The sequence below is a fragment of the Furipterus horrens genome, unplaced genomic scaffold (genome assembly GCF_987537825.1).
Source record: "Furipterus horrens unplaced genomic scaffold, mFurHor1.1.pri manual_scaffold_1, whole genome shotgun sequence".
NCBI lineage: Eukaryota > Metazoa > Chordata > Mammalia > Chiroptera > Furipteridae > Furipterus > Furipterus horrens.
This window is the reverse complement of record NW_028327171.1, coordinates 170,223,174-170,251,095: the sequence shown is the minus strand read 5'-3', so window position 1 is coordinate 170,251,095 and position 27,922 is coordinate 170,223,174. Positions and strand designations below refer to the sequence as shown.

The 27,922-nt window shown below is 34.0% G+C and overlaps 1 protein-coding gene across 4 annotated transcripts in view; it reads left to right on the top strand.

Annotated features, from left to right (window-relative positions):
- LNPK (lunapark, ER junction formation factor) overlaps positions 1-27,922 on the top strand; it is a 77,674-nt gene that overhangs the window by 31,538 nt on the left and 18,214 nt on the right. For all 4 annotated transcript variants that reach the window (XM_090280860.1, XM_090280868.1, XM_090280876.1 and 1 more), the window contains 3 exons: positions 8,062-8,145; positions 8,226-8,277; positions 23,113-23,325. In XM_090280860.1, the coding sequence (XP_090136986.1) occupies positions 8,062-8,145; positions 8,226-8,277; positions 23,113-23,325 (349 nt within the window). The remainder of the gene's footprint in view (positions 1-8,061; positions 8,146-8,225; positions 8,278-23,112; positions 23,326-27,922) is intronic.

Below are 27,922 nucleotides of genomic sequence, written 5' to 3'. Positions count from 1 at the left end.
ATGAAAGAACAGAACAGAATACCAAAAAAAAACTAAACAAAATGGAGATAAGCAGTCTATCAGATGCAGAGTTCAAAACACTGGTTATAAGGATGCCCAAGGAACTCATTGGGTACTTCAACAGCATGAAAATGACCCAGTCAAATTAAGGAGAAGCTATTTGAAATAAAGAACATTTTACAGGGAGGCAACAGTGGAGTGAAGGAAGCCGAGAATCAAATAAATGATTTGGAACATAAAGAAGGAAAAGGCATCTGGTCAGTACAGCAAGAAGAAAAAATAATCCAAAAAAAATGAGGATAGTGTAAGGAGCTTCTGGGACAACTTCAGGCATTCAAAATTTGCATTATAAGGGTGCCAAAAGGAGAAGAGAAAGAGCAACAAATTGGAAACCTATTTGGAAAAATGATGAAAGAAAACTTCCCTAGTTTGGTGAAGGAAATAGACATAGAAGTTCAAAAAGCACAGAGAATCCTAAACAAGATGGACACAAAAAGGACCACACCAAGACACATCATAATTAAAATGCGAAAGGTTAAAGATAAAGAGAGAATCTTAAAAGCAGCAAGAGAAAAGCAGGCAATTACCTAGCAATGAATTCCCATAAAACTGTCAGCTGATTTGTCAAAAGAAACTTTGTAGGCTAGAAGGGACTGGCAAGAAGTATTCAAAGTGATGAAAAGTGAGGACCTACAACCTAGATTACTCTATCCAGCAAAGCTATCGTGTAGAATGGAAGGGCAGATAAAGTGCTTCCCAGACAAGGTAAAACTAAAGGAGTTCATCATCACCAAACCATTATTATATAAAATGTTAAAGGGACTTATTTAAGAAAAGAAGAATATCAAACTATGAACATTAAAATGGCAATAAATACATAACTATTAATAATTGAATTAATAAAAAACAAGAGTGAAGCAAACAGCAGAACAGAAACAGAATCATAAGATATGGAGAACATTGGGATGATGGCCAGTGGGGAGGGGGCCTGGGGAAATGGGGGAAAAGGTGCAGGGATTAAGAATTACAAATTAATAGGTACAGAATAGACAAGGGGATGTTAAGAACAGTATAGGAAAATGGAGTAGCCAAAGAACTTACATGCATGACCTGTGGACATGAAAAAAGAAGGGGGCATTACCAGAGGGAGTATGAGGGTACTGGATGGAGACGGGGTAAGGGGGAAAATTGGGACAACTGTAATAGGATAATCAATAAAAGAAAAAGAAAGAAAGTTAGTTGTTGAATATTACTTGACAATAAAAAACTTGAACCGTGCAATAGCTGGGATGAATCTCCAGGGAATTACACTGAGTGAAAATAGCTAATCCTAAAAGGTTACATACTAGTTGATTTCTTTATATAAAATTTTTGAAATGACAAAATTATAGAAATAGAGAATGGATTAGTGGTACCATGGACTAGGTAAAGGGGGAGGGTATGGGAGAAGGGTTATAAAAGGGCCATGAGTAGAATCTCTGTGGTCACAGAGTTGTTCTTTGTCTTGGTTCTGTGGTGGATACTTGACCCTATTTATGTGATAAAATTTCATAGAACCAAAGACATACTCATGTACAAGTAAAACTGGGGAAATCTGAATGAGATTGGTGAATTGTATCAATGTCAATATCTTGGTTTTAATACCTTACTGTAGCTTTGCAAGATGTTACCGTATTGTTCCTTACAAGTGCCTATAAATTTATTATTATCCCAAAATAAAAAGTTTAATTTGAAGCAAAAATTCTATGAATTGGTAATAAAAGACATTTATTTTGAGGGTTTTAAGTAATTGAAAAATAAACTTTAATTCTGAAAGGATTCCTTGTCTATTTTTGTTTAATGTTTCTTCAGTATTCTGTGAGCTATTTGTCAAAATTGCATTAACACTTTTGATGGCCCCAAATTGAAACATAGAAATATTTCCATCATATTGTATTATATTTCTGACATTCTGTACATTATGGAGCAACCAAAATTCAAATTGAGGAAACACTTTGCTTATATGTGGAATCTAAAGAACAATATGAACACACAAGTAAAACAGAAACAGATTCATAGATACAGAGAACAGACTGGTTGTTGCCAGAGGGGAGGAGGGTTAGGCGACTGGGTGAAAAGGTGAAAGGATTGAGAAGTACAGATTGGCAGTTACAAATTAATCATGGGATGTAAAGTGTGGCACAGGGAATATAGTCAATAATATTGTACTAACTATGTATGGTGCCTGGTGAGTATTGGAAATATCATGGGCAACACTAAAGAATATGATTATCTAACTACTATGCTGTACGCCTGAAACTAATACAAAATAATATTGAATGTAAACTGTAATTGAAAAAAACAAAACAAAACAAAGAAGTTGTGATATGATTGGTTTGGTTTGCTGTGTAAAAAGAAGAGCTGGCAGTGGTGGTCTGAGCCAAGCCTTCCATGTACCAAAATGGAGAAAATATTGATTAAAGTAGAAAAGACACGGAGAAGGACAAAAGAAAAAAGAAAAAATAAGAAAATAAGATATTCCAAGTGATGAGGAGCCATCCCAATGTTAGTGTCATGATGTCACCAGAACACAGAATCTTGGAGAACATATGATTGGGGAATAACTCTCGATAGAGTAACAGCAGACTTGGAAAATTATGTGAAAGGGCAAGGCAAGCTATTTATTACTTCTTTAATAGCCCCAGAAGGACTCCCAACATGGAAGATGCTTCATCTAGGCTTGACAGTTGGGAAATTCAGTTCAGGGTTCAATAGTTGTGTATATCAAAATGGTTCACGATGCATCAGTATTACAAAATAGTTCAGTATGACATTTTTCTTGCACTATGATGAAAGGAAAATAAGTTGGCTGTTCTAACTCATTTTATTAATTGGGGAACACAATTTACTTGGACCGGATTTGTTGGTTATAATACTATTGCTACTGGGAACTAGTCACTGGCCTTTAGTGCTCAAGCCCTAACAAAGCTGTTTTGTTTGAGTTGCTTGACACTTTGTTTAGAACAATAGGTGTTAAGGGTGAATTAGTAATTAGCATAGGGCTAGCTAATAATTGTGCTGGTAATGGGAGGGAAAAGAAGGGACATTACTTTCAGCAAAATTTAAATGTAATCAAGACTGATCTTGTTCATTGATATTTAAACTTAAACTCTACATTTATAGCTTTAAAAATGCTTTTATTGTTGGAATGCCTGCAGGAAAAATGACTGTCAGTCTAAAATTATCCAACTCCTAAACCTTCCCTTTTATTAACAAAATTAATACAAGCTATATTTACTACTTTTTATTAAAGGTGGTTTTCCTAATGATCCATCTCTTTAACATGAAGATTTGTAATGTAATTGTAATTTGTAAAAGTGTTATTTATAACAATGAAAACGAATTACCAATTAATTAAAAAGTTAAATTACTTAGGAAGGAAAATGATAACATCTTAACAATGTTTTAAATCTAATAACTTAATGTAAGTATTTACTTATTAAAATAAAGCTAAGAATTAATCTTTAGTTATCTAAAAAACTTGCAAGTCTGATATGTATATTTTGCCACTCACATATTTTGTGGTCCTTAAAAAAACTTGGTTTTTAAAAAAAGTTACTGTTTGATACCTAATCCTTATGCATCCATGAGCATCCTATCAAAATAATTCAAAATCAAGATCCAAAACACTAGTCAAAGTGACCTCTTTAAATGGCTTCATGAAGATGCTGTACTTTTTCTAAAATAGTATTTCTTTGTGCCATTTTTTGGCATTTCTCAGGAAATTTACCAAATCCTGAGAAAAATCAGTTGAGAAATTTGGAACATGGGAAATAATTCTTTGAGAATTAAAGCTTAATAGCCAACTACAAATATTACTGGTTCAGAGGAATCCACTAATTTCAGTTGAAAGCCAGAACAAGGAATGCTGACATGCTGAGCTATATGGTGATGTGGATATTTCCGGGAATAGGACAGGAGGACCATGTAGGGGAGAAGTCAGTCTTGCTCTTGTGGCCATGTTATAAGTATGTCTTATGGGCCTGCCTGTTATTAATGGTGAGTTATTCTTACAAATAAATATTAGGAAATTTATACACATAGTATACTTTGTACAAAATTCTGCAAGTGATATTCAATGAAATAAATTTTGGAAGCAAGTATGTCCTTAAATTGCCAATTTCAGCATGTGATTCTGTGTAGGGCTGTTAACCTCACTGGATGTTTCAAATGTTTCATTTTTATATTATCCAATAATGTTTGCTGGTACTTTCCAGTGTTTGAATATTCACCATAGGCTACAGATCTTTGTAAATACTTTCACAGAGAAATGGAGAGAGAAAAGATGTGATTATTATTGTGAAATACTACTGTGTGAAATCAGAAAATGATATAAAATCTGAATTAGTAAAAAATAATATTGATTTCAACAACAAAACCCAAATCAGCATAAACAGACAGTATTTTTTATGGCTGTAAAAAGATGAGTTTAAATTATGCAACATGTACCCTAATGCTCTGAGTTGAAGATGCCTTTGAGCACACTCTTAATAATTTGACTAAAGTCATTGCAAAATGAAAGAAATTTTTCTACATCTGGGATATTGGTCATGAAACAAAAAATCAGGAATATTGAACAGGTCAATTAATAATTTATGTATTTTGAAATATTATTTCAAGAATAATTTAAATACTAAGTATTTATAGAATTATCTTTAAAAAATTAAACATTTTTTTGATTTTTAGTGTTTCCTTTTAGTGTTCTCTATGATGAAATGTCTATTCCAGGTAGAAATAATTGATAGTTGTTATTAAAATATATAACCTTGTCAAAATAATGATTTATAATAAATAAATAACCATGTATTATTTCCTTAAATAAAAAGCTCTGAAACTTTCTGTATAACCATATCATAGAAAAACAAGTCATTTTTTGTTGTATCATTCATTATTATTTAAAATATATAAAATATAGTGAAAAATACAGAGGAACTTCTAATTTAGGGAATTCTGAGAATGCAGTTTATTACTTCTGAATCCTGGGATTAATATATGTTGGGTATTTGGAAACACTGCTTGTTTCAGACTCATTCTGAATAATTCAGGTGTCATTGAAGATTACTATTGTATGTTGTAGATTCTCCTACATTATTATATTTAAATTGCACAACAGTACTATGAAGAAAATCTTAAAGTATCTGTTTTACAAAAGGAGAAACTGAAGCTAACAGACTCTCTAAAAGTATTTCTAGCTGATTAAGAATGGAGTTGTTCTTTGAACCAGATCTTTCCTGATTTCAAATTTTCAAGTTTATGTTTTTACTGATCAGAATGTCTATTTAAAATTAGCTATTCACTTAAAATGTATACGTAAGTGTGTTAAGCTATTAAGTAAAAAGTTTCGACTAGAAGTAAATGCAAAAGAAAAGCACAATGGACTTATATCATTTAGTGCTTTTAAAATTGATTTTATTTAAGATACTTTACAGGTCTATGGACATAAACACGAATATTTGTTGTATGATGTACCAGGAAATAGTAGAATCATTTGATGATGTGGTATTTTGGTTTTGCATTTTATGTGTTGTTTTAAAGATCACAGTTTATCTAATAATCTTTTAAACCTAGCAGTAGTCTTAGCTTAGAACTGTCCTGTCCAAATCAGTAGCCACTAATTCCATGAAGCTTTTAAAATTTACATTATTTAAAATGGAATAAAATTACAGTTCAATTTCTCAGTTGTACAAGCAACATTTTAAGTGCTCATTTATTGCACGTGACTTAGTGGCTATTGTATTGTGCAGATATAAACTGTTTCTATCACCACATAAAGTTTAGTTGCCACAACACTGGTGTAAAACATCAAAAATTACTGCCCACCACCCCCCGCCACCGAGCTGTCAACCTGCTCACTTTCAATGAGTCTGTCTCTGTTTTGCTTGCAAGTTCAGTTTGTTCATTAGATTCCACATATGAGTGAAATCATATCGTAGTTGTCTTTCTCTGACTGGCTTATTTCACTTTTGGAGGTTGGGAGGGGTCAAGCAAAAAAGAAAACTCATGGACATGGACAACAGTGTAGTGATTGTGGGGCAGGGGAGAGTGCAGGTAGAAGAGAGTATAGGGGAGATAAATGGTAATGGGAAAAAATACAGTAAATATACTATTAAAAATCATCAAAAATTAATTTGTAGATATCAAGAATTCAGTTCTTTGCTATTCCATGTAGATTATGTTGACTTGGTGATATATTCTATCATATATGAGGGGGGACTCCTCAAAACAGAATTTATTAAAAATTGTGTATTTATTCTTACATGTTTAAACTTCAGTCACCTTCAGTGTACTCTATTTGACGCAATACATGTATCAAAACTGCTCAAATAGTTTTTGAACTCATCAGTTTTGATGCCTTTTAGTGCATCTGCTGTTTTTTGTTTCACCTCTTCCACATTGGCAAAACATTTCTCTTTGAGGAATTTTTTCATCCAGAGAAATAAAAAATGTCACTTGGGGAAGAGATGGGGTGAATAGGGAGGGTGGGGCACAGGGGTCAAGCCATTTTTGGTCAAAAACTGCTGAACACTCAGCGTGGTGTGGGCAGGTGCGCTCATAAATCACCCTTCATGAAATAGGCAAACATGTTGCAAGAGTCTTCAAAACGAATTTACTGAAGCCGAAAAACACTGCCTCTCACAACACCAGCTGGTACACTGATACAGCTGGGTTCCTAGAACACTCACCTAGTGGGGGAAGCCTGTACTGCAAGGAGCCCGCCCTTCAGAAGATAATTCTGTTTTTTATGGGGGGTCCCCCCTCGTATCCTCCCTCTTCCCCCTCATTCTATTTTTCCCCAGTTCTAAAGTGATGTTACTTATAAGCATTTCCTTTACATCAGAAGATTCAATTTGCTTGCCTGAGAATTTTTGAAATAATTAGGAAAATGTTTTAGTTTTACTAAATTTTACTAAACCAGGATTAATAAGTCATTTATCTAAGCACTTAGCTTCTTAAATGTTAAATTGAGTTTTTAATGAAAAATCTGTTAACTGTTATTGTGGCAGCATATTTTTAACTTGGTAAGTGTGTTCTTTGTTGCGTTTTAAGAAAAATGTTCTTTGGAATATGACATTTAATGAATCCAAGTGGCTATTCGTGGTCACCGAGAAGGAAACGGTCCCATTCCAATTATTTTGTAAAAGCATTCTATTGTACACATTGACTATTTGTCATAAATATGACTGTCTTGTACTAAAGGTAAACTTTTTCTGATATTAGGCCATAACTGCTAAACTGGTACTTGTGATTACTTTTAAAATTAAACCCATGTATTAAGCCATAAAGTGACTTGAGTGCATTGTAAATAAAATGCTATAATAGTGAAGTGTTTTAATTACAGTCTCTAGTGTGAGCATAGAACTCAGTAAAAATTTTACTTTAATTCTTGCTATGTTTATGCTTTTTCCCTTTAAAGTTGTTTGAATCTAAGTAGAAAAGGGGGAGCTTCAGCTTTTGAAGTCATTTGAGCAAATTCCATGGCTGTTCTCCCAGTTAGTGAGTGTTCATTGCATTTGCAGCAAGCTAATTGCTCCTGCTAATAAATAATCTAAAATCGATGCTGACAGCAGTTAATTGGCACAGAGATTTTATTTTGTAAAGCTCTTGCTAACGACCTTCTTTAAATTAATAGCATTAAGTGCTATGAGGAAATAAATCTGAGGAATTGCCTGTCATTTGCTTGTCATGTCTAATAACTTCCAATAATGATGGCTGATAGATTTTTGCACATTCCATTATTGAAGTTGGTGCATGTAATTATTCTCCTCATTATATGTAAACAATTAGCAATATTTGGTATTTCCTTACAGTAAAGCTGTTCAGTACAAGCAACATATTAGAGGTTAGAAGTCATTTTAAAATCTGGATTTTAATTATTTGAATGTAGGAAGTCTTTCATGCTGTCTGGATATATTATGTGCTATTTATATTAAGCCTTATGCTTGAACACTTTTTGAATAGGACTTATGAAATAAGTAGTGGGTGTTTTAAAATGTGGCAATTTATGGTAATTTTTGTTCTCAGCTTGAAGAAGTCATGGAAAAAGAAACTTATAAAACGGCGAAATTAATTCTTGAAAGGTTTGATCCAGACTCAAAGAAAGCAAAGGTAAGGTTGTGATATCACTGCTATTTTATTATAAATTGCACATTGTTAGGTCACTGTAATAACATCATTGTAATTGACAGGAGTTTGAGCCGCCATCTGCTGGAGCAGCTGTAACTGCAAGACCTGGACAAGGTAAATAACTTTGTAGAAACTGCTGCTGCTGTTGGAAAGATCCATATTTACCCAAGTGAGTTCAAAAGTGTGGTAGAGGTGTATAAAAACTTATGTAAAATGCTTTTATGTTAATTTTTATTTGGTAATTTGGGATATGACTTGGGATGATGGCAATAGATTTATTTCATTTTGATTTAACAGGATTATGTTGATCAATAAAAATGTTATTTGTTGAGACTAAATGTACAATTGGCTTTAATGTTTTGAAACTTAAGTAATTTCACCAATATTTTGTAAGATTTTTTTTCCTTTAAGTGTCTTTCTTGGAATATCTGTTGTTAAGAAAAATTCATACATTTTTATAATTTACTTTTGAGGTAATTTAATGAAGATTTTTTAATCAAATTTGAAGTTCCTTCTAAAATAATTCTTATTTAGAAAGAGAATAAAATTATTTAGAAGTGAGAAAAATGAATTACTGCTATATAATAACTAACTCTTTTGGAGGTTATATTGCCAGATTATTAGTGAAATCTTCACTGTTATGTTATTGATTGTTATCTAAATTTTAAAAAGTCATTATTTTAAGTGGTTACATAAAGTTTTCCTGAGACTGGCATGTAAACAGATATTTTTGAGTTTGCATTGGCTTCCCTCTTTGTTCTCTTCTTTAGAATATAATAATATAGTGTGTAAGGCTTTTGTTGCACTATAGAATATATCTTTAAAAAAAATTTAACATCTATTATAAATCATCAGAATTGTAGCTGGTTTATAAAGTTAGGATGACATTTAGAACTTTGAAAAGTAAATTCTTTTATAAATGTCCACAAAGACTGTGGGTACTAAATAAACCATAATAGTTTTAGGTTTTTTAATAGCAGAGCTATGTGACAAGAATCCCACCTTCTCCCATAGTCTATAAATAGGATTTTGGTTTTAAGAAATATTAGCCTGCTCTTTTGATAAATGTGAAAGTTTACACATGGTTAATAGAAATTAGGCATAGATACTTGCCATGAAACTCCTACTTTCACAGTCAAATTTTTCTATAATTTATACTTCTTTGTAGTAATTATAAAAACCATTATTGGGCTATAAGCTAGGTTTCTATAATTTTTATAGTGTTTTGTTTAACTGAGACTAATTTTTAAAAAATAGTTTTTTAAAATCCGCACCTGAGCATATGATCATTGATTTTAGAGAGAGGAGGGAAGGAGGGAAGTGAAGAGAGATAGAGAGAGAGAGAGAGAGAAACATGGATTGGTTGTCTTCCATATACCATGATTGGGGAACGAAACCACAACCTAGGTATGTGCCCTGACCGGGAATCAAAGCCGCAACCTTTTGGTGTAAGAGATGGCATTCCAACAACTAAGCCACTTAGCCAGGGCTCAAAAATATTTTTTAAATAATCTTAGTGAATATATTTTTTAAATGTGGTATTTTGAAGAAAGCTGTTGCTAGCAATTACTTTTTTAAAAATCTGTTTTTTCTCTCTTACTGAATAAATACAGATGCATCATCTCTTTTACTGACATTCTTAAGTATTAATATTTAGGTGACATAAGTTCCTTCAAGAAGCTAAACTTATCTTTCTTTAGAAGCTTTGATATTCATATAAAATTTTTTTTCTTCTGATGTTATGTCATAATTATAGGAAAATCATTGATGGTCTCTGTGCTTTAGATTCCTGTGGCACTGCTTTTCAATATTCTTTTTGAGAGAATTAACACTTAGCTATATATAAAAAAAATGTTCATTAAAAAGAATAACTCATGTGCAGACACCATGGAGAATAAATAGATGATCATGTTTTTTGACCTTGAGAAGCTGATAACCTTTAAAAAAAATTTTTTTTTTCTTCTGGAGTGTATTGTCTCAGTATTCCTGGCTATTCCAGGTCTATTGTAATGAACTACTGTTTGGAGGTGAGGTGGTGAAGAGCAGAGTTAATTTTGGACATGCATGCTTGAGATGCCTATTAGGCAGACATCCCTAATAAAGGATATTAAGGAAGCAGTTGAATATGAATCTAGCAAACAGGGATTATCTGGGCTGCACATATCAATTTAGTTTTCATCAGTATGTAGATGGTATTAAAACCATGAGACTAGATGAGGTTACAAAGGATATAAATGTGGAGAAGGAAAAGGACCAAGGCCACCTGAGGGCATGTTAACATAAAGAGGTTGGGACTAATGAAGAGGAATTAGAAAAAGAAACTGAAAAGAAGTGGTCAGTGAGATAGGAACCCAGGAGAGTATGGAGTCCTGGATGCTAATTGAAGAGAGTGTTCCAAGGTAGTGATCATCTGTGACAAAAACTGCTGCCAAAGTAAGTTAGGGTCAAGAATTTACCATTGATTTTTTAGCAATGTTGAGGTCCTTGGTGACCCTGAAAAGAACAGTTTTTGCTGTAAAAATGGGCAAAAGCCTGATTAAGGTGGGTTTAAGAAAGTATCACGGTAGAGAAATTGGAGACAATTTGAAGAAACTATCTTTTTGAATAAAAGGAAGTGGAAAAATGTGTAGCTTGAGGCAGAAGCATTTGCATTTATGGGTGAACATGCTGTAGAAAGAAATGAGAGCATATTTGTGTGTTACTGGGAATGACCTGGAAGACACAGAATAATTGATGATTAAGGAGGGAGTGGAGACAGTTGTTGGAGAACTGTCCTTGAGGAGGCAAGGAGGGACGGGATTTACAGTACAGGTGGAAGAGTGGCTTTTGATAGGAGTGTGCACAGTTCCTTTATAATGAGGAGGAAAGACAGAGAACATGAATAGATATCAGTAAGTGGTGGGAATTTTCTTCTGTATTTTCTTAATGGGAATGTGGATGGGGAAGATGTTGGAGTTTTTTAAAAATATATTTTATTGATTATTCTGCTACAGTTGTCCCAATTTTCCCCCTTTGCCCCCCTCCACCCAGTACCCCACATTGCCTCCGCAATTGCCCTCTTGGTTCATGTCCATGGGTCATTCGTCTAAGCTCTTTTGCTACTCCATCTTCCTATACTGTTCTTAGCATCCCCATGTCTATTCTGTACGTACCAGTTTGTACTTAATCCCTGCATTTTTTCCCCTGTTCTCCCCCTTCTCCATCCCAACTGATAACCTTTGAAATGATCTCCATATCTATGATTCTGTTTCTGTTTGGCCTGCTTGTTTAATTTGTTTTTTAGATTCAATTGTTGATAGTTGTGAATTTATTGCCATTTTAATGTTCATAGTTTTGATTTTATTCTTTTTCTTAGATAAATCCTTTTAAAATTTCATATAATAATGGCTTGGTGATGATGAGCTCCTATAGCTTTACCTTGTCTGGGAAGCACTTTACCTGCCCTTCCATTCTAAATGATAGCTTTGCTGGATAGAGTAGTCTTGGTTGTAGGTCCTTGCTTTTCATCACTTTTTTTTTTTTTGTATGTTTTATTGATTATGCTGTTACTGTTGTCCCAATTTCTTTTCCCTTTGCTCCCTCCGCCCAGTACCCCTCCTTCCTCCCGCAGTCCCACCCCCCCTTCGTTCATGTTCGTGGGTCGTGCATATAAGTTCTTTGACTTACCCTTTCCTGTACTATTCTTAATATCTTCTTGTCTATTCTGTACCCTCCTACTATGCTTCTTAATTCCTGAATCATTTCCTGCTTTGACTTGTTGTCTTAGTAGGATGTGGCTTATGGTAGAAAAGCGCACCAGTAAGTTGGGTGGGAAGGAGCCTTAAGTAACTGCCAGGGTAGGGCAACCTATGTGAATCAGGTTGATGGAGTCTATGATGTGGTGTTGCTGCTCTATGCTCTGTGGCTCTGTGTGAGGGCTCTGAAAGCAGGTAATGCCACTGCCTGGCCTCTGGAGTTTTGTGTGGGAGGAAGCTGTCCCTCAGCACTCGCTCTGATGCCAGACACTTCAGTTTTTCCCTGTATGCTGCTGGTGCCCTTCCAGCTACTGTCCCGGTGCTACAGCCTAGAAGAAGTAAGTCCGCATAAGTCTTAGGACTGTTTTGGGCTTTTTAAAGAGGAGACTCCTGAGAACTGCAGTTTCTTCCACTGTCCCAACCCCCATAGGTTTTTACAGCCAGAAGTATGGGCCGTATCTTCCTGGCACTGGAACCCTGGGCTGGGTGGTCGGGTGTGGGGTTGGGATCCCTCGATCCCAAGATATCCCTCCTGATTTTTAACAACCACACATGGGTGTGGGACCACCCATTCCTCATCTCCACACCTCTCTGCCCCTCCTACCTGTCTGGATGAATGTTGCTTCTTTAATTCCTTGGTTGTGTAATTTCCATACAGCTTTATTTTCTGACTATTCTGAGCGATATTTCTTTTGTAGTCTAGTTGTAATCTTTGCTGTGGTTATGCAAGGAGGTGAGCCATGTTTACCTATACCTCTGTCTTGACTGGTAGTCTAAAAATGCTTTTTGAGATGCTTTTCTGTTTCATTTTTAATTTGATAGACTGCCAGAAGTTCCAAAAAAGCATCATTGTTCACTGGCTCTATTAAACAATTTCATTATATTTTATTCAGTTCCTTAGTGGTTTTTGTCAACATCATATCCATCAATTCTAGTTTGTTCACTTCTAGCTTTCTGATTCCTCATTTTCAAATGGGTCAAAAATGGCAGGCACTTCCACAGACTTTCGAACACTGGCCTGGATGAATGTGACTTCTTTAATTCCTTGGTTGTTGGACTTCTATACAGTTCGCTTTTCTGCCAATTCTGGGTGATAGTTGTGCTGTAGTTTAGTTGTAATTTTTGCTGTGGTTGTCTGAGGAGGTAAGCTGTGTTTGCCTATTGCCTCCATTTGACCGGAAGTCTTGACCTGACTTGGAATCGAATCAGCGACCTGCTGGTCAGGACAAGTGTTGGAGTTTTGAAGAGAAGGTATAAAGTAATTCTCTAGGAAAGTAAGAGAGTAAATGGATTAGGAAATGTAGGAATGCCAGGGGATACTAACATCCACTTAAAGTTAATGGTCATGAATTTAATGGTGTGTTTTTTCCAGTTGTGTTTAGCTGTATGGGTACCAGGCATGGAGTAGGCAGAAAGTTGGCTGAGATTTTGACTATTGGAATGGGTAAAGAGATAAAGGGGTAGGTTGCATACAAGGGAGTGATTATAATACTGTATTATGAAATCTAAGATGACCATGAGGGAAATAAGGACACAAGAGGGAGATCATATACAGTCAGAAGGTGCTGGTAGTAATATAAGGGTCTGTAAACTACAGCCTGCAAATCTGGACCACAGTCTCCTTTATATGGCTCTTGAGCTTAGATTTGGTTTTATATTTTTAAAGTGTGCTAAAAAAATAACAAAGAAGGGTAAGAATATGCAACAGAAACCATATATGGTCAACAAATGTAAAATATTTACTGTCTGATCCTTTACAAAATAGGTGGGAAGTTAAGTGTGGTTTGAGAAGGGGATGATTGAACTTGAGAGTCATGCAGTTGTCCTTAATGGCAAGGATGTAGTAGTAGATTATGACCATAAATAGGAGTGAATTATTGAAGTAGAGAGGCTGATAAGTTTATTGGAGGATGTCATCCGATAGCTAAAATAAATTCTTAACAGATCCTTCTATATTTGTTTTAAAAGGAAGCCACTTACACATTTTCTTTTATGTTTGTGCATAACACTGCATCTCTACTAATGAAATTAACAAAGGAAAAGTCAGTTGTATCCTGCCACAGCTAAATTTGAAATCAATAAGTATTGCAGAAAAATTTAATGGCTCTAGCAAATAGATTACAACTTCTTATTTAAGTAGGTTTTAGAGTTTATTCACTTGTGCTCCATGGCATATATGGAAGATTAAAGTAGAAATCATTAATTTTTTTTTTTGATAGCAAATCTAATAGTACTTTGTATTTTGCTGTTTTTCAGGGGATGTACATTTGATTATGAAAATATGGTAAACACCCTATGAAATAATAAATTCACTCTTTTGAGTATTCTTAAGTGTCATATTTATACTGTTTGTTATCTGTTACATAAAAAACACCTCAAAACTTAGTGGCTTAAAACAACATTCGTTTTGTTCATGAATTTGTAATTTTGGCAAGGTTTGGTAGAATCAGTTCATCCCTGCTTCATATTGGTTGGAGCTACCTGATTGGGGCTGGAGGACCTATTACCAAGATGGCGTACCAGTCTGACAAGTTGCTGCTGGATCTTGGTTCATTTCCATATGGATCTCTCTAATGGGGTCACTTGGGATTGCTCTGGGTTCTAAGAGTAAGCAGCTCAAGAAACAGAAAGTAGTCCTATGAACTGGCACACTTATATTTTTGTTGGCAAAGAATAACAGAGCACAGATTCAAGGGAGGGGACGTATACATCCTCATTCCTCCAATTGATGGCAGGCAAATCAAAGAATTTTGGATTCTTATTTTAAAACTGCCACATGTGACCTAAGGCTCGCCCTGTACAAGGTAACAGGTGGGACAGCTCTACCTAAGATACAGAAGCAAACAAACACAGGAGCCTGTCAAGATGAGGAGACAGAGAAATTTAGCCCAAAAGAGGGAAGAGATCAAGGTTCCAGTGGGAGAACTAAGTGATGAGGAGATAGCCAACCTAACAGACTCAGAGTTCAAAACACTGGTGACGAAGATACTCACAGGCTTGACAGATATGCTTAAGTACAGCAAACGCATAAGGGAAGATGTGAAGACGATGCTAAATGAAAGGAAGAAAAATCCATAGAAAGCCAATGGTGAAGGGAAAAAGACTGGGGTTCAAATCAATGATTTGGAACATAAGGAAGAAAAAAACAGTCAGCTAGTACAGAATGAGGAAACAAGAATTGAAAAAAATGAGCAGAGGCTTAGGAACCTCTGGGAAAACTTTAAACATGCCAACATCTGAACCATAAGGAAGCCAGAAGGAGAAGAGGAAGAGCAAGAAACTGAAAACTTATGTGAGAAGATAATGAAGGAAAACTCCCCAAATTTGGTGAGGAAATAGACATACAAGTTCAGGAAGCACAGAAAATCCCAAACAAGCTAGACCAAAAGAGGACCACACCAAGACACCTCATAATTAAAATGCCAAAGGTGAAAGATAGAGAATCTTAAAAGCAGCAACAGAAAAGCAGAGAGTTTCCTACAAAGGGGTGCACTGATTTCTCAAAGGAAGCTTTGCAGGCAAGAAGGGACTGGCAAGAAGTATTCAAGGTGATGAAAAGAAAGGACCTTACAACCAGGATTACTCTATCCAGCAAAGCTATCATTTAGAATGGAAGGGCAGATAAAGTGCTTCCCAGACAAGGTAAAGCTAAAGGAGTTCATCACCAAGCTATTATTATGTGAAATGTCAAAGGGACTTACTTAAGAAAAAGAAGATAAAAACTATGAACACTAAAATGACAAAAAACTCACAACTATCAACAACTAAATCTAAAAAATAAAAACAAAATCCAACTAAGCAAAACAGAATAGGAATAGAATCATAGATATTGGGGTCATTTGGAGGGTTATCAGCTGGTAGGGGGAAGGGGGAGAAATGGGGAAGTGGTGCAGGGATTAAGAAGCATAATTAGTTGGTAAAAATATAGAGAAGGGGAAGTTAAGAATAATATAGGAAAGGGTGAAGCCAAAGAACTTATATGCACGATCCATGGACATGAACTAAGTGAGGGGTGGGATTGCTGGGGGGAAGAGAGGTGCTGGGCAGAGGGGGGCAAAGGGCAACAAAAAGAATTGGGACTACTGTAACAGCATAATCAATAAAATATACTAAAAAAACAAAAAACAAAAAACGAGATCCGAGACTATTTAAAGAAAGACCCAGGGCAATGTGACAGGAAGCTGGGGTGAGTGAGGTATTGAGCATAGTAATTAACTCAGCTCCCTCAGTTAAAAAAAAAAAAAAATAAAACTGCCACATGTACCTCAAATACAGTTAACAAAAGCGTTTCTATCACCATCCACTTTCAGTGTTCCTCTTAAGTGCCACCATTTTTGTGCACCTTTTCTTCATCTCATCACGGAGTTTAATCTCCCCCTTCTTGAACTCTCCATGGTACTTTGTTGGCTCCTTTTTTATGGCACTTACTTTGCATGCATGTATTTCATAATTTTGTATTGTCTTTGCTTGCCACCTCTGTATGCAGCGCTGAATCTCATTCAGTATTGCCTCACTCATAGTACCTTACTCATAATATGTTGAGCTGAAGAAAATAAAAGGAAACATTTTTTGAATTCATGAATTTTGTTTAAATGTTATAAAATAGTAATATACCAAATGGGACTTTGGTGAACTGTAAGGCTCAGGTGGATTAAAGTTGAGAAAGGTAGTAGACAAACCAGAGCAGAAAGAAATTAAGGTGATGGGAAAAAGTAAATGTTGAGATAAAGAACTATAAAGTAAAATGTATTCTTAATTTCAAAAGCAGAACAACAAAAAGACTCAACTAAAGGCAAGTGGTATAATTAGCAAGTTTTCTGCTTGAAGATACCTTTTTTTGGTCTCCTGAAGTTAGGCTGAAATTCTCAGTGCAGCTGGCAATACAAATTCAGTTGATTAACAATCTTAATTTCATCTGTGACCTTAATTCTTCTTGCAAGTAACATAACATATTTATAGGTTTTGGGGATGAGGAAGTGGACATGTTTGGGAGGCCATTATTCTACCTACTACACCATGTAAGTTGGGTAGTAGGCAGTTTGAAATTTGATATTAAAATGCAGGAGAAAAGTAAATTTTTTTCTTAGACATTTATTAAGCTCATACTCTGTGCCAATTACCTTGCTGTAACCTTGGATTACAAAAATGCAGTTTTTGCCCCTTAGCTCTTGGTTTAAAAAGAGGTATGCACATGTATATAATCTTAGCATGCTAAGGACCACAGTGAAGGTAAGCATGAATCACAGTGCACTAAAAAATTTAGTAACAATTTGCTTTGAGAATACACTTAAAAATAAGTGCTCTTCAGGTCTACTTCACATGCAAAGACAAGAAGAGAGAAACAACTTGGTACCTAGAGGCACTACAAATAGCGCCACATGCCTGAAAGAGAGCAGTAGAGTTTTGGTGAGGGAGGGATAATTATGAAGGATTCTGTACGTAACATTATGGAGATTGGGACTTTATCATATAGGCAATATGGAAAGCCACTGGAGGCTTTGCATTTTAGATCAAGTTTGTGTTTTAGAAAGAATACTTTTTTTTTAACTTGGAGAATGGATTAGAGAGAGCAAGGCTGAAGACATGGACATCAGTTAAGATATCATCTAACATAGGTAAGAGATAAAGGCCTTCTCTAGACACAGTTGTAGCAAAGGAATTGAAAAAGGAGGAGAGTAAGAGTAGATTGATAGGACTTGATGGCAGGCAATCAGATTTGGAAAAGTGGGAGTGGGTGAGATAGGTGTCAAAGTATTGCCTAAGTTTTTTGTTTGAGTGTTTTAAGCAAGATAAGGAACATAAGAATTGGAGTAGTGGGTTTGGGTAAAAGATAATAAATCTGCTTTTGGACCTATTAAGTGGGAATTACATTCAGATGGTGTGGTTTATAGGCAGTTGATTATTTCATATGGAGCTCAGAAGAAAAGTTGAGATTGTAATACAGATTAGGAATCATTGGGAAGTATAGGTGACAGTTATTGAAACTATGGGATTGAGTGAAGTTGTCCAGGGAGAGAAAATAGAATAAGAGGATCTGTGGCAGAACCACAGAGAACATTAATATATAAAGACAGATGGAGAAAGGAGCCCAGGAAAAAGACAGAAGAAATAAGCAGAGTTAAAAGCAGAACTAAATTGGCATCTAAAAAGTTGAAGTGTAGTAGAGATGGCATCCACTGTCATAGTCTGCAAATAGTCAAGTAAGTAAAAGACAAACGAGGCCATTGCATCTGAAAGGTTATATAAAAGAACAAGGGTATTGTTGTCATGAAAACTGAGATTTGAATCCTGGGTTACTTAGCTTCTGAGCTTTGGTTTCTTTTGAAAAGTGCAAGGAGTTGGTCTAAATATTACATAAATTAGTAAGCTCACACAAAGCACCTGGTATAGTTCCTAGCAGATAACAGAGATTTGATAAAGAGGAGCTCTGATAATAACAATAATGGCGATTAACCAAAGCAATGGTACTTTCAGTGGTGGGTGATACTGTAGTAGCTACAAAGGAGCACAAAAACCAGATTGTGCTGTGTTGGGAAGTGAAATATTGAGAATCTTCTTTATCTTTTTTCAAAAAGCTTTGCCTCTATGGAAAGGACAATGTTATGGAGTAATTTCTGTTAATAAAAAGCCATCAACTATTAAAGAAATAATTTCAGTAAAGAAGTAGGGCAGAAGCTGTACTTAAAGGAGCTTGGTATGAGTAGGATGTGAAGAAGATGATTTAGTGAATGTAGACTTGAGAAAATTTTGAAAGTAAAAGGAAGAGATGTCAGATGCATGGTGTTTATTATTTTGGTTATTTAAAGAAATTATATTTATATAAATTGAAAAATAGAAATTCTCCTAAAGACATATACCCATACCCCACCTAATTACACCTCAATCATACTTATAAAGAGCCAGATTTACCCTAAACTTAAGCTTCCACATATGCATGAAGATTTTTTTCTTATTACTATAATTTATTGAAATTTTTTCTTATGAAGCTTAGGACAGACACAATAGTTCAGAAAGCCTGACCTGTACTAAGGAAAATAATGAAGATTGTGCAGTTATAACTTGGTACTCATTGGCTTCAGAACTCATCAAACTCTGTACTTGTTGCATTTGACGAGAAAAAAATGTTCCCGCACTCGGTGCTTGCTTGGGACTCATTGCACTTGCTACAACTTATAGGAGTCACGATACCACCCCTCAGGAGAAAATGCTTCATCACTCATTGTTTGCTTGGTACTCGTGGGTTTCAGCACACTTTCAGCACTTGTCACGAGTTTCGGAACGAATTAACAACAAGTACTGAGGTACCACTGTATTTTTAGTTCTACCAACACTTTTTAAAGAAATTTGAAACCCAGACTGGACAAGACATTTTAGTTCACAGGTGCTATCAGCTAGGATGAAAAATCCATGCCTCCTAATTATTGTATGGTGTTCTTCCTACTACAGCTTAATACCAAAACAAACACAAAACTTTCTACCAGTATGTATAAAGGCAGTATTTAAAAATCTGAAAAATTATCTTGGCTGGTGTGGCTCAGTGGATTGAGCACCAGCCTGTCAACCAAAAGATCACTGGTTTGGTTCCCAGTTGGGGCACATGCCTGGGTTGCAGGCCAGGTCCTTAGTTGGAGGTTTGCGAGAGGCAACCGATCAATGTATCTCTCATACATTAATGATTATCTCCCTCTTTCTGCTTCCCTTTCCCTCTCTCTAAAAATAAATAAATAAAAATAGTTTTTAAAAATATGAAAATTAAGAGGAAATTATTTGTATTGTAGCACATTTATTTTAAGAATTATTTATTAACAAGCTGGGGTTATAGATTTAAGTTTTTACATTAATTGTGAATTTAAGCATTTAAATAAGTTCACAAATAACTTTAGGAAAACATTTAATTTGTAAATTAATATCTGTATTTTATTTTAATAATTGATTTAGAAATTCTAGGTTGCTTAGCTATTGCCTTATTGCAATCTCTGGAACCTTTAGATGTATACTACTTCTACTAGTTATTGCTTATTAAGTAATTTTTCTGTGCTAAGCTCTTTGCATTGATGATCTCATTTAATCTTTACAAAAACCATAAGAACTAAGTATTCTCATCATGAGAAAGCTGAACTGAGAGATGTTAGCAACTTAGAAAAGGCTGCATGCACATCTAATAAATGGGGTGGAGCTAAAGTTTAAATCAAACCATTTTGATCCTGGAGTTTATGCTTTAGCAACTATCCTGTTTTATCATTATTTTACACTTTTCTTCCTTTTTTAAATTATAATATGGTAGTTTTTAATCATATTTTTATTTAATTTGCATTATTTTGGATTAAAAAATGTAAACATGTCCTTATATTCAATTAATGTGATTTTTTATCAAATTATTGATTGGTCATTGATAGGGATGTTAAAACATCCTCCATTCAAGAGTTGACCTTATGGGGCCCTGACTGGCATGGCTCAGTTGGTTGAGTATTGTCCCACAAAACAAAAGGTCTCCTCGTCAGGAGAGATGCCTGGTTGCAGGCTAGGTCCTTAGTTGGGGTGCATGCGAGAGGCAACTGATTGATGTTTCTCTCCCTCCCTTCCCCTCTCTCTAAAAAAAAATTAATAAAGTTTTTAAAAAATGAATTGACTTTATGGAATACTCCTTATGTTATACAAGATTGATGTGGAATGCTTGGTAAATATTATGGGGGGATGATATTATTTTATATTTAAATGGAAGAAATGTTGAAAATAACCAATATGACTATGTACTTTGGTGAGTACTAGAACCTTTTTGGAGTGATTATGAGTGTCAAGTGGTTAAAAGTTGAGAAATCATAGATATTTTAAACCGAGACTAATACCACAATACTTCATAACACTTCCATATATAAATTTAGATTACATTGATAGTTATTTTTAACTATTGATATTGTAACTGTTAAAATTTGAATTTATTGGAGTGACATTGGTTAATGAAATTATATAGGTTTTAAATGTACATTTCTATAATACATCTTCTGTATATTGTATATTCACCACCCCAAGTCAAATATCCTTCCCTCACCGTTTATCCCCACTTTACCCTCTACTCTCTCCCCCCATCCCTCTTCCCTGTGGTAATCACCATACTGTCTTTGTTACCTGCTTTTCCTCCTTTCTCTCTCCTTTTCTGTACCATCCCCCCTGCCTTGTCTGCCTAAATTTAAATTTAGAAGTTATTCCACCAAGTCTTTTATGGAATGCTAGACATGATGTTCTTTGCTTACTAGTTAGTTAAAAACCCCACATTTCAGTAGCACATGAGTGCTGTTAAAAGTGTGCTTTGGTTAATTTTCATAGGGTAAATGCACGTTCAGCAGAAGCAGTTTCAAGTCTCTCAAGTCTCTTCCAGAAGGGAAAATATAAAAGCTGCTTTTAATATATTCTAATAAATGTTAAACTTTATCTGGAAGAAAATGTCATTTTTTGTTATGTCTTAGCTGAAAGTCATCTAATATTTGATGCCTTGTTTTTTAAAATTAATTTAAAGAACATATCAATATGATTTTATTGATCTCTGTACCTTTTGTAACATTTGATGGCTTTCCTAATGTGTAACTACCTTTTAAGGTGTTCCTTGTTATCATATTCCTTGTGATTATTAAGTGACCAGCTAATTTGCAGGAGATATTAGGATACAATTAGTCCAGGAAAAATATAAAATTTTCTATACAAATTGCATGAAAATAGCCAAATATAAAGACGGCTCTATTTATATAATGATATGCTTGTAATTTATTATTGTAGTGGCTAAGGTTAGAGACTACATTAAGAATCAATGGGAAATTAGTTGGTCCCAGTAATTACAGCTAACTGGTCATTTGAAAATACTTAATTGTGTGAAAATGCAGTCATATAAAACAATATTTATTCAATAAATGTTAACTTTCAATTTACAGGTATTATTGTATTAATTCTTCATAATAATCGTATGAGTTAAGAATAGACTTAGTGAAGTTAACCCACCTGAGGTAATATAGCAACAGCCAGGATTCTAACCAAACCTTTCTGACCCACAGGGCCAAGGTTCTTAATTAGCAGATTAGATTGTAGTAAACTGAAATCTGATGCTAGAGCTGTACTTTTGATTGTAATGAACTTTCCATGAAAATCTTTAACTGTCAAATAAAGTCCAAATCTAAAAGTATTTTGCTTGTGAAAGTGTGCATTTTTACCAGTCATGCCAATTAAAATTTAACTTCTTTAGTTTTGGCCTACTATTTCAAGATTTGTAATAATTCTGTGTGATATGTAGAATTAAAAAAGCTATAAGTGCTTCTTTACTTGAGATGTTACCATCAACATTCAAGTAAGGTTTGGTGGGAATGGGGAATGATAGAATTGAATTTTATGTTATTGAGTTAGGGGATCATAAAATTTTCTGTAAAGGGCCAGATAGTAAATGGCTTTGAGAGCCATATGGTCTCTGTTGCAACTACTCAACTCTTTTTTAAAGCAACCATGGACAGTATGTAAACACAAGAGCATTATTGTGTTTCAATAAAACTACAAAAAGAGGCAGCAGCCTGGATGTGGCATATTTGCCAACCCATTACAGAAACTCTTGTAATTTCTGCAATTAAATATAAGATTTATTTATGATGATACATTATGCTGAGTGGAAGTTTTCCTTGGCAAAAAGAAATTTACTAAAAAAGAGAGCAATCGTATGATGGAGAATGGGCATGGTACCTAATAGTAAAGAATACTTTCTTAGCATTTCTATGACTGCTTATATTAATTACCTCATAAATTATTTGATAATTCCAGAATATACTTATTCAATCATTTCTTAGAGTTACCATTTTTATCTTGAAAAACAAATCTGCAATTTTCATTAGCATTTTCACTAATTCTGATAAACTTTCTTTTCTTTATCATATATTAGGAGGATTACTGTAAAAGACATGACACATAATTGGATGATGATTTTATTTTAATTTATTTTGAAAGGTGATATCAATAAATAGAGCGAGATCAAGTCTTGTTATGTAAATATATGCAGTTGATTTGTAGTTTCAGAAATAGAGTTTTCAATGTTACATTTTATAGATTTTTTATTACAAGCAGATTGGCCCTACAGATGCCTTCTGGGGGCACAAAACTTTATTAAATGTAAGTAATACTTGTGATATTGGCTGATGTGGTATATTGAATATTAAATATAATATATACTTCTTATTCTTCTCAGAGATTCGTCAGCGAACTGTAGCTCAAAGAAACCTTTCTCCAACACGAGCAAGCTCTAGCCAGGGCCCTCCTCCACAAGTTCCAGTATCTCCTGGGCAAGCAAAGGACACTTCAGCCCCTGGTGGACCCCCAGAAAGAACTGCTTCTCCAGCCCTATCATCAAATGTGTTACCGAGACGCCTTGGATCCCCTGCTACTTCAGTTCCTGGAATGGGTAAACAGAGCACTTAATCTTATTTACAGTTTATGTTGTTTTCTCTGGTTACCAATAAAATGGACCATTTTCAGACAGTATGGAAATGGCATTTCATTTGGAAATAGCAGAGCAGTTATCTGATTAAGGAGGAGTTCCATATTCAATTAGCCATAACTCTTTACAGCTGGCACCTTGTGTTACTGAAACCTATTTCTTAAGCTCATTTAACTGTTATGGCTTCTTTGTTTAAATGGCAATAAAATTTTTTAGTATTCTGTAGTCAACAGTATAGTATATCTTTTTATATTCAGTTTTGGAATGGCTCCAGATTTTATAAAATGGGGATAAAAGAGAACACTTTTGGTATATATTTATGATTTTTTAAAAGTATGCTTTTTGCTATACCCTTCACATATTTTTAAACATGAAAGTAACTTAATATATTTCAGGAAGAATATTCCTTCATTGTGGTATACAATTCTGTTGTTAATATAGACTGGTATTAAAGTCTTCTTTAAAAAAATTTTTTTAATGGTATATTTTCCATTACCATTTAACCCCCTTACACCCCCCTCTCTGCTGCAAATCACCACATTGTTGTCCATGAGACCTTTTTCCTTTTTGCTTGATTCCTCCACTCCCTAATCTATCCCTACCAATAGTTGTCATCCTGCTCTCTATCTATGAGTCTGTCTCTATTTTATTGTTTCAATTTGTTCATTAGATTCACATATAAGTGAAATCATATGGTATTTGTCTTTCTCTGATTGACTTATTTCACTTAGCATAATGTTCTCCAGGTCCATTCTTACTGTTGTAAAGGGTAAAATTTTCTTCTTTTTTACAACCAAGTAGTATTCCATTGTGTAAATGTCCCACAGTTGTTTTATCCACTCATCTACTAATGGACACTGGAGCTGCTTCCTTATCTTGGAGACTGTAAATAATGCCGCAGTGAACCACAGGGGTGCTTATGTTCTTTCAAATTAGTATTTTGGGTTTCTTCAGATATTTTCCTAGAAGTGGGATTGCTGGGTCAAAAGGCAGATCCATTTTTAATGTTTTGAGGTATCTCCATACTGCTTTCCACAGTGGCTGCACCAGTCTGCATTCCCATCAACAGTGCACTAGGGTTCTCTTTTCTCTACATCCTTGCCAGCACTTGTTTGTTGATTTATTGATGATAGCCATTCTGACAGGTGTGAGATGATCTCATTGTGGTTTTAAATTTGCATTTCTCTGATGATTAGTGACATTGAGCATCTTTTCATATGTCTGTTGGCCATCTGTATGTTGTCTTTGAAGAAAGTCGTCTATTTTTAAGCCAAAAAACCTAAGTATTTTCTGACAGAGAGGTTAGCATAAAGTCCTATTAAATTAACATACTAATTTCCTACTATTTCATTCCTTTGAATTCTCCTCTTTTAGTGTGGCAAATCACTGGAGGAAGATCCCATTTTTGGACCATAATAGATTATAATACCCTGCAATTTTCTTTTGGGGTTTTTTTGGGACTTGGAAGTTCACTGCTTTAGCAGATCACAATATTTTATGTAGATTTCCATGTCAGGTTCTTGAATATGATTTTAAATTATCTTATCTTAGGATATTTAATTCTAACTTAGATTATTTTGGTGTTTTTATGACTAATTACTAACATAATTTGTAATGTTTAAGGCTAGTAAGTAGTTGGATCAGGTATTCAGGGCACTTATGTAATAAAATCAATAAACAATCTCAATGTTAATATTACAGTAGATTGTTTTCCCTGCTCTTCCTTGAGAAAAGCAGCATTCAATTTTAGAAAACTAGAAAACTATTAATTTATAAACATTAAGAAATCTGGCTGCAAATGAAATGTATACAAATCATAATTTTTAAAACAATTATTGAAAAAATAAACTTGACATATGATGATGTCCTTTAAAGTAGCTATATATTTGGTGAAATCGAGAAAAAATAAATTGATTGAAAATTATTCATATTTCAGTTGCTTTCTGACTGATTTGAGATACCCATGGTTTGTTAAGTTCTTAGTTGTTTAGTGAAATAATGTTTTTTTGTGAGAATCCATGTATTATATACATTTGTGAATCTAGTTTTAATGAAATAAAAGTTTAGCAACTTACATAAAGTAATAACTGTATTGCACATGTAAGAATGGGGTTAGAAGGAATAATGGCCTAAATTTTGTGATCATTTCAATAGAACATATTTTACTAAAGTTTTTCATTACTTTCTGTATAAAAGACTTTGTATTTAAGTTGTACACTGCCAAAAATATGAGTGAGTTAAGTGATTTCTTATAGAGAAGATTAATAATTCATTTTTTTCATTATGCCGTACTTGTGGAAGACAATCAATTTAATGTGTATTACCACAGGGCTCCCATATGTTTCAAAATTAATAACCAGCAGGTACTTGATAATTTGCCAAGCTGTATAAAAATGACCAGTATTCCTACAATGATTGTTCTTGATGTTTGTATTAATTACTGTTATCCTTAACAGCATGAATATGGAGATGCATTATTTTAAAGTTTACTAAGGATGTAAAGGATTTAAGATATTTTTATGAAATCTGTTATTTTGTATGTTCAGAATCCTTTATGGATATTTTCATTTTAAATATGTAGAAGTAAAATATTCCAGCAAAAGTTAAGTTGGCTTAAATGCTTTCAAAATCTAATTTGGCATGCTTATGTAAGTTGAAAATTTCATAAGATACAATGCTTAATTTCTATATTAAAGTTCATTTTTTGATGATAATGATGAAATGTTGTTAATACAAATAAACAACTAACTTATGTGATAAAATCAAAAAATGTACTTGATTTGTAATACTAAGAACTTTTTTTAGACCTAAATTTAATTTACCAATAGCTATAATTTTGACATAATTTGTTCTTTTTCAGTTGGCAAAAGCCTTTAGGTTTCTGATTATTTATAAGGCAAATCTCTTTTCTTATTCTTTAAAATATTAATATAATATTTTTACCCTAAAGACTATCTTGAATGCTTTAAAGTTTTTTGTCCTAGTCAATTTGAAAACCTTGTATCCTTGTGTTATAAGGCCTGTTCCAACAAGGCATCATTTTGTTTCAAAGGCTTCTAAGTGCTCCTCATGTAAATCTCCATTGCTGAGCATCTCACTCTTAGGTTCATCCTGCCTTGTTTTACAAAGGCAGACATCACATCTTATTTATTTTATCCTCCAAGTTTCTTCTTAGTGCCTTCTTTTGTGTTGTTGTTTAGTTCAGAGTATCTCCTGCAAAAAATTCTCTTTCACTTTTGAGAGATTGTGGAGTTATACCTCATAAAGTTTGAATGTGTAATTCTTTATTCTTGTTGTTACTGTTCTTATAGGACAAAAATCATTAACTAAATTCTAGGTTATTCTTCCACTATGTACTCTTCAGTCTTCTCTACTTTTTAAAAAATATTTTATTTATTTACTTTTAGAGAGGGGGGAAGGGAGGCAGAAAGAGAGGGAGAGAAACATCAATGTGCAAGAGATACATCTATTGGTTGCTTCTTTTATGCCCCAATCAGGAGCCTGGCCCGCAACCCAAATGTGCTGTGACTGGGAATTGAACTGGTGGCCTTTTGGCTTTCAGGCCAGCACTCAATCCACTGAGCCAGGACTCCTCTCTTCTGATATTACCCAATTTATTATATGAGCACAGTATATTTCTCCATTTATTTAGATCTTTAGTTTCTCTCAGCAATGTTTTATAGTGTTCAGTATATAGGTTTTGCACATTTTTTTGTTAAATATACATCTAATTATTTTTTATTTTTGATCAAATTATAAATGATATTTTAAAAAACGATGTCCAATTGTTCATTACTTATATATATAGAAAAACAGTTGATTTTGTATATTGACCTTATATTCTATAATATTGCTAAACTCACTTATTCTAATAGCTTTTTTATAGATTCCATAGTATTTTCTACACAGACTATCAAATTGTCTGTGAATAAAGACAGTTCTAATTCTTTCTTTCTAATCTTGATTCCTTTTCTTTTTCTTACCTTATTACACTAGCTAGAAATAGTGAAAGCATGTATCTTTGCTGTATTGCTGATCTTAAGAGGAAAGCATGATGTTAGTTATAGTTTGTTTGGTTTTTATAGATAGTGTTTATCAGGTTGAGGAAGAACCCTTCTATTTCTAGTTAGCTAAAGGTTTTTATTCGTAATGGATTATGGATTTTGTCAAATGCTTTTTCTACATGTATTGAAATGCTTATATAAGGTTTTAATTTCTTCTTCTTTGGTTTGTTTTAAAATCTGTTTAGTGGAATACATTGATTTTTTAATGTTAAGTCACCTTACTTTCCTGGGATAAATCTTACTTGGTCATGATGTTTTATTTTTTTTATATATATTGTTGGGTTCGGTTTACTAAAATTTTGTTAAAAGTATTTACATCAATTTCCTTTAAGGATATCAGTCTATAGTATTTTTTTTTTTTTTTTCTTATAGTGTCTTTGCCTGGTTTTGGTATCAGTATAGTTCTGGTCTTATATGAGAAGTATTCCCTTCTCTTAAATTTTATGGACAAATTTGTGTAGAACTGATATTTCTCTCTTAAGTGTTTTGTAGAATTT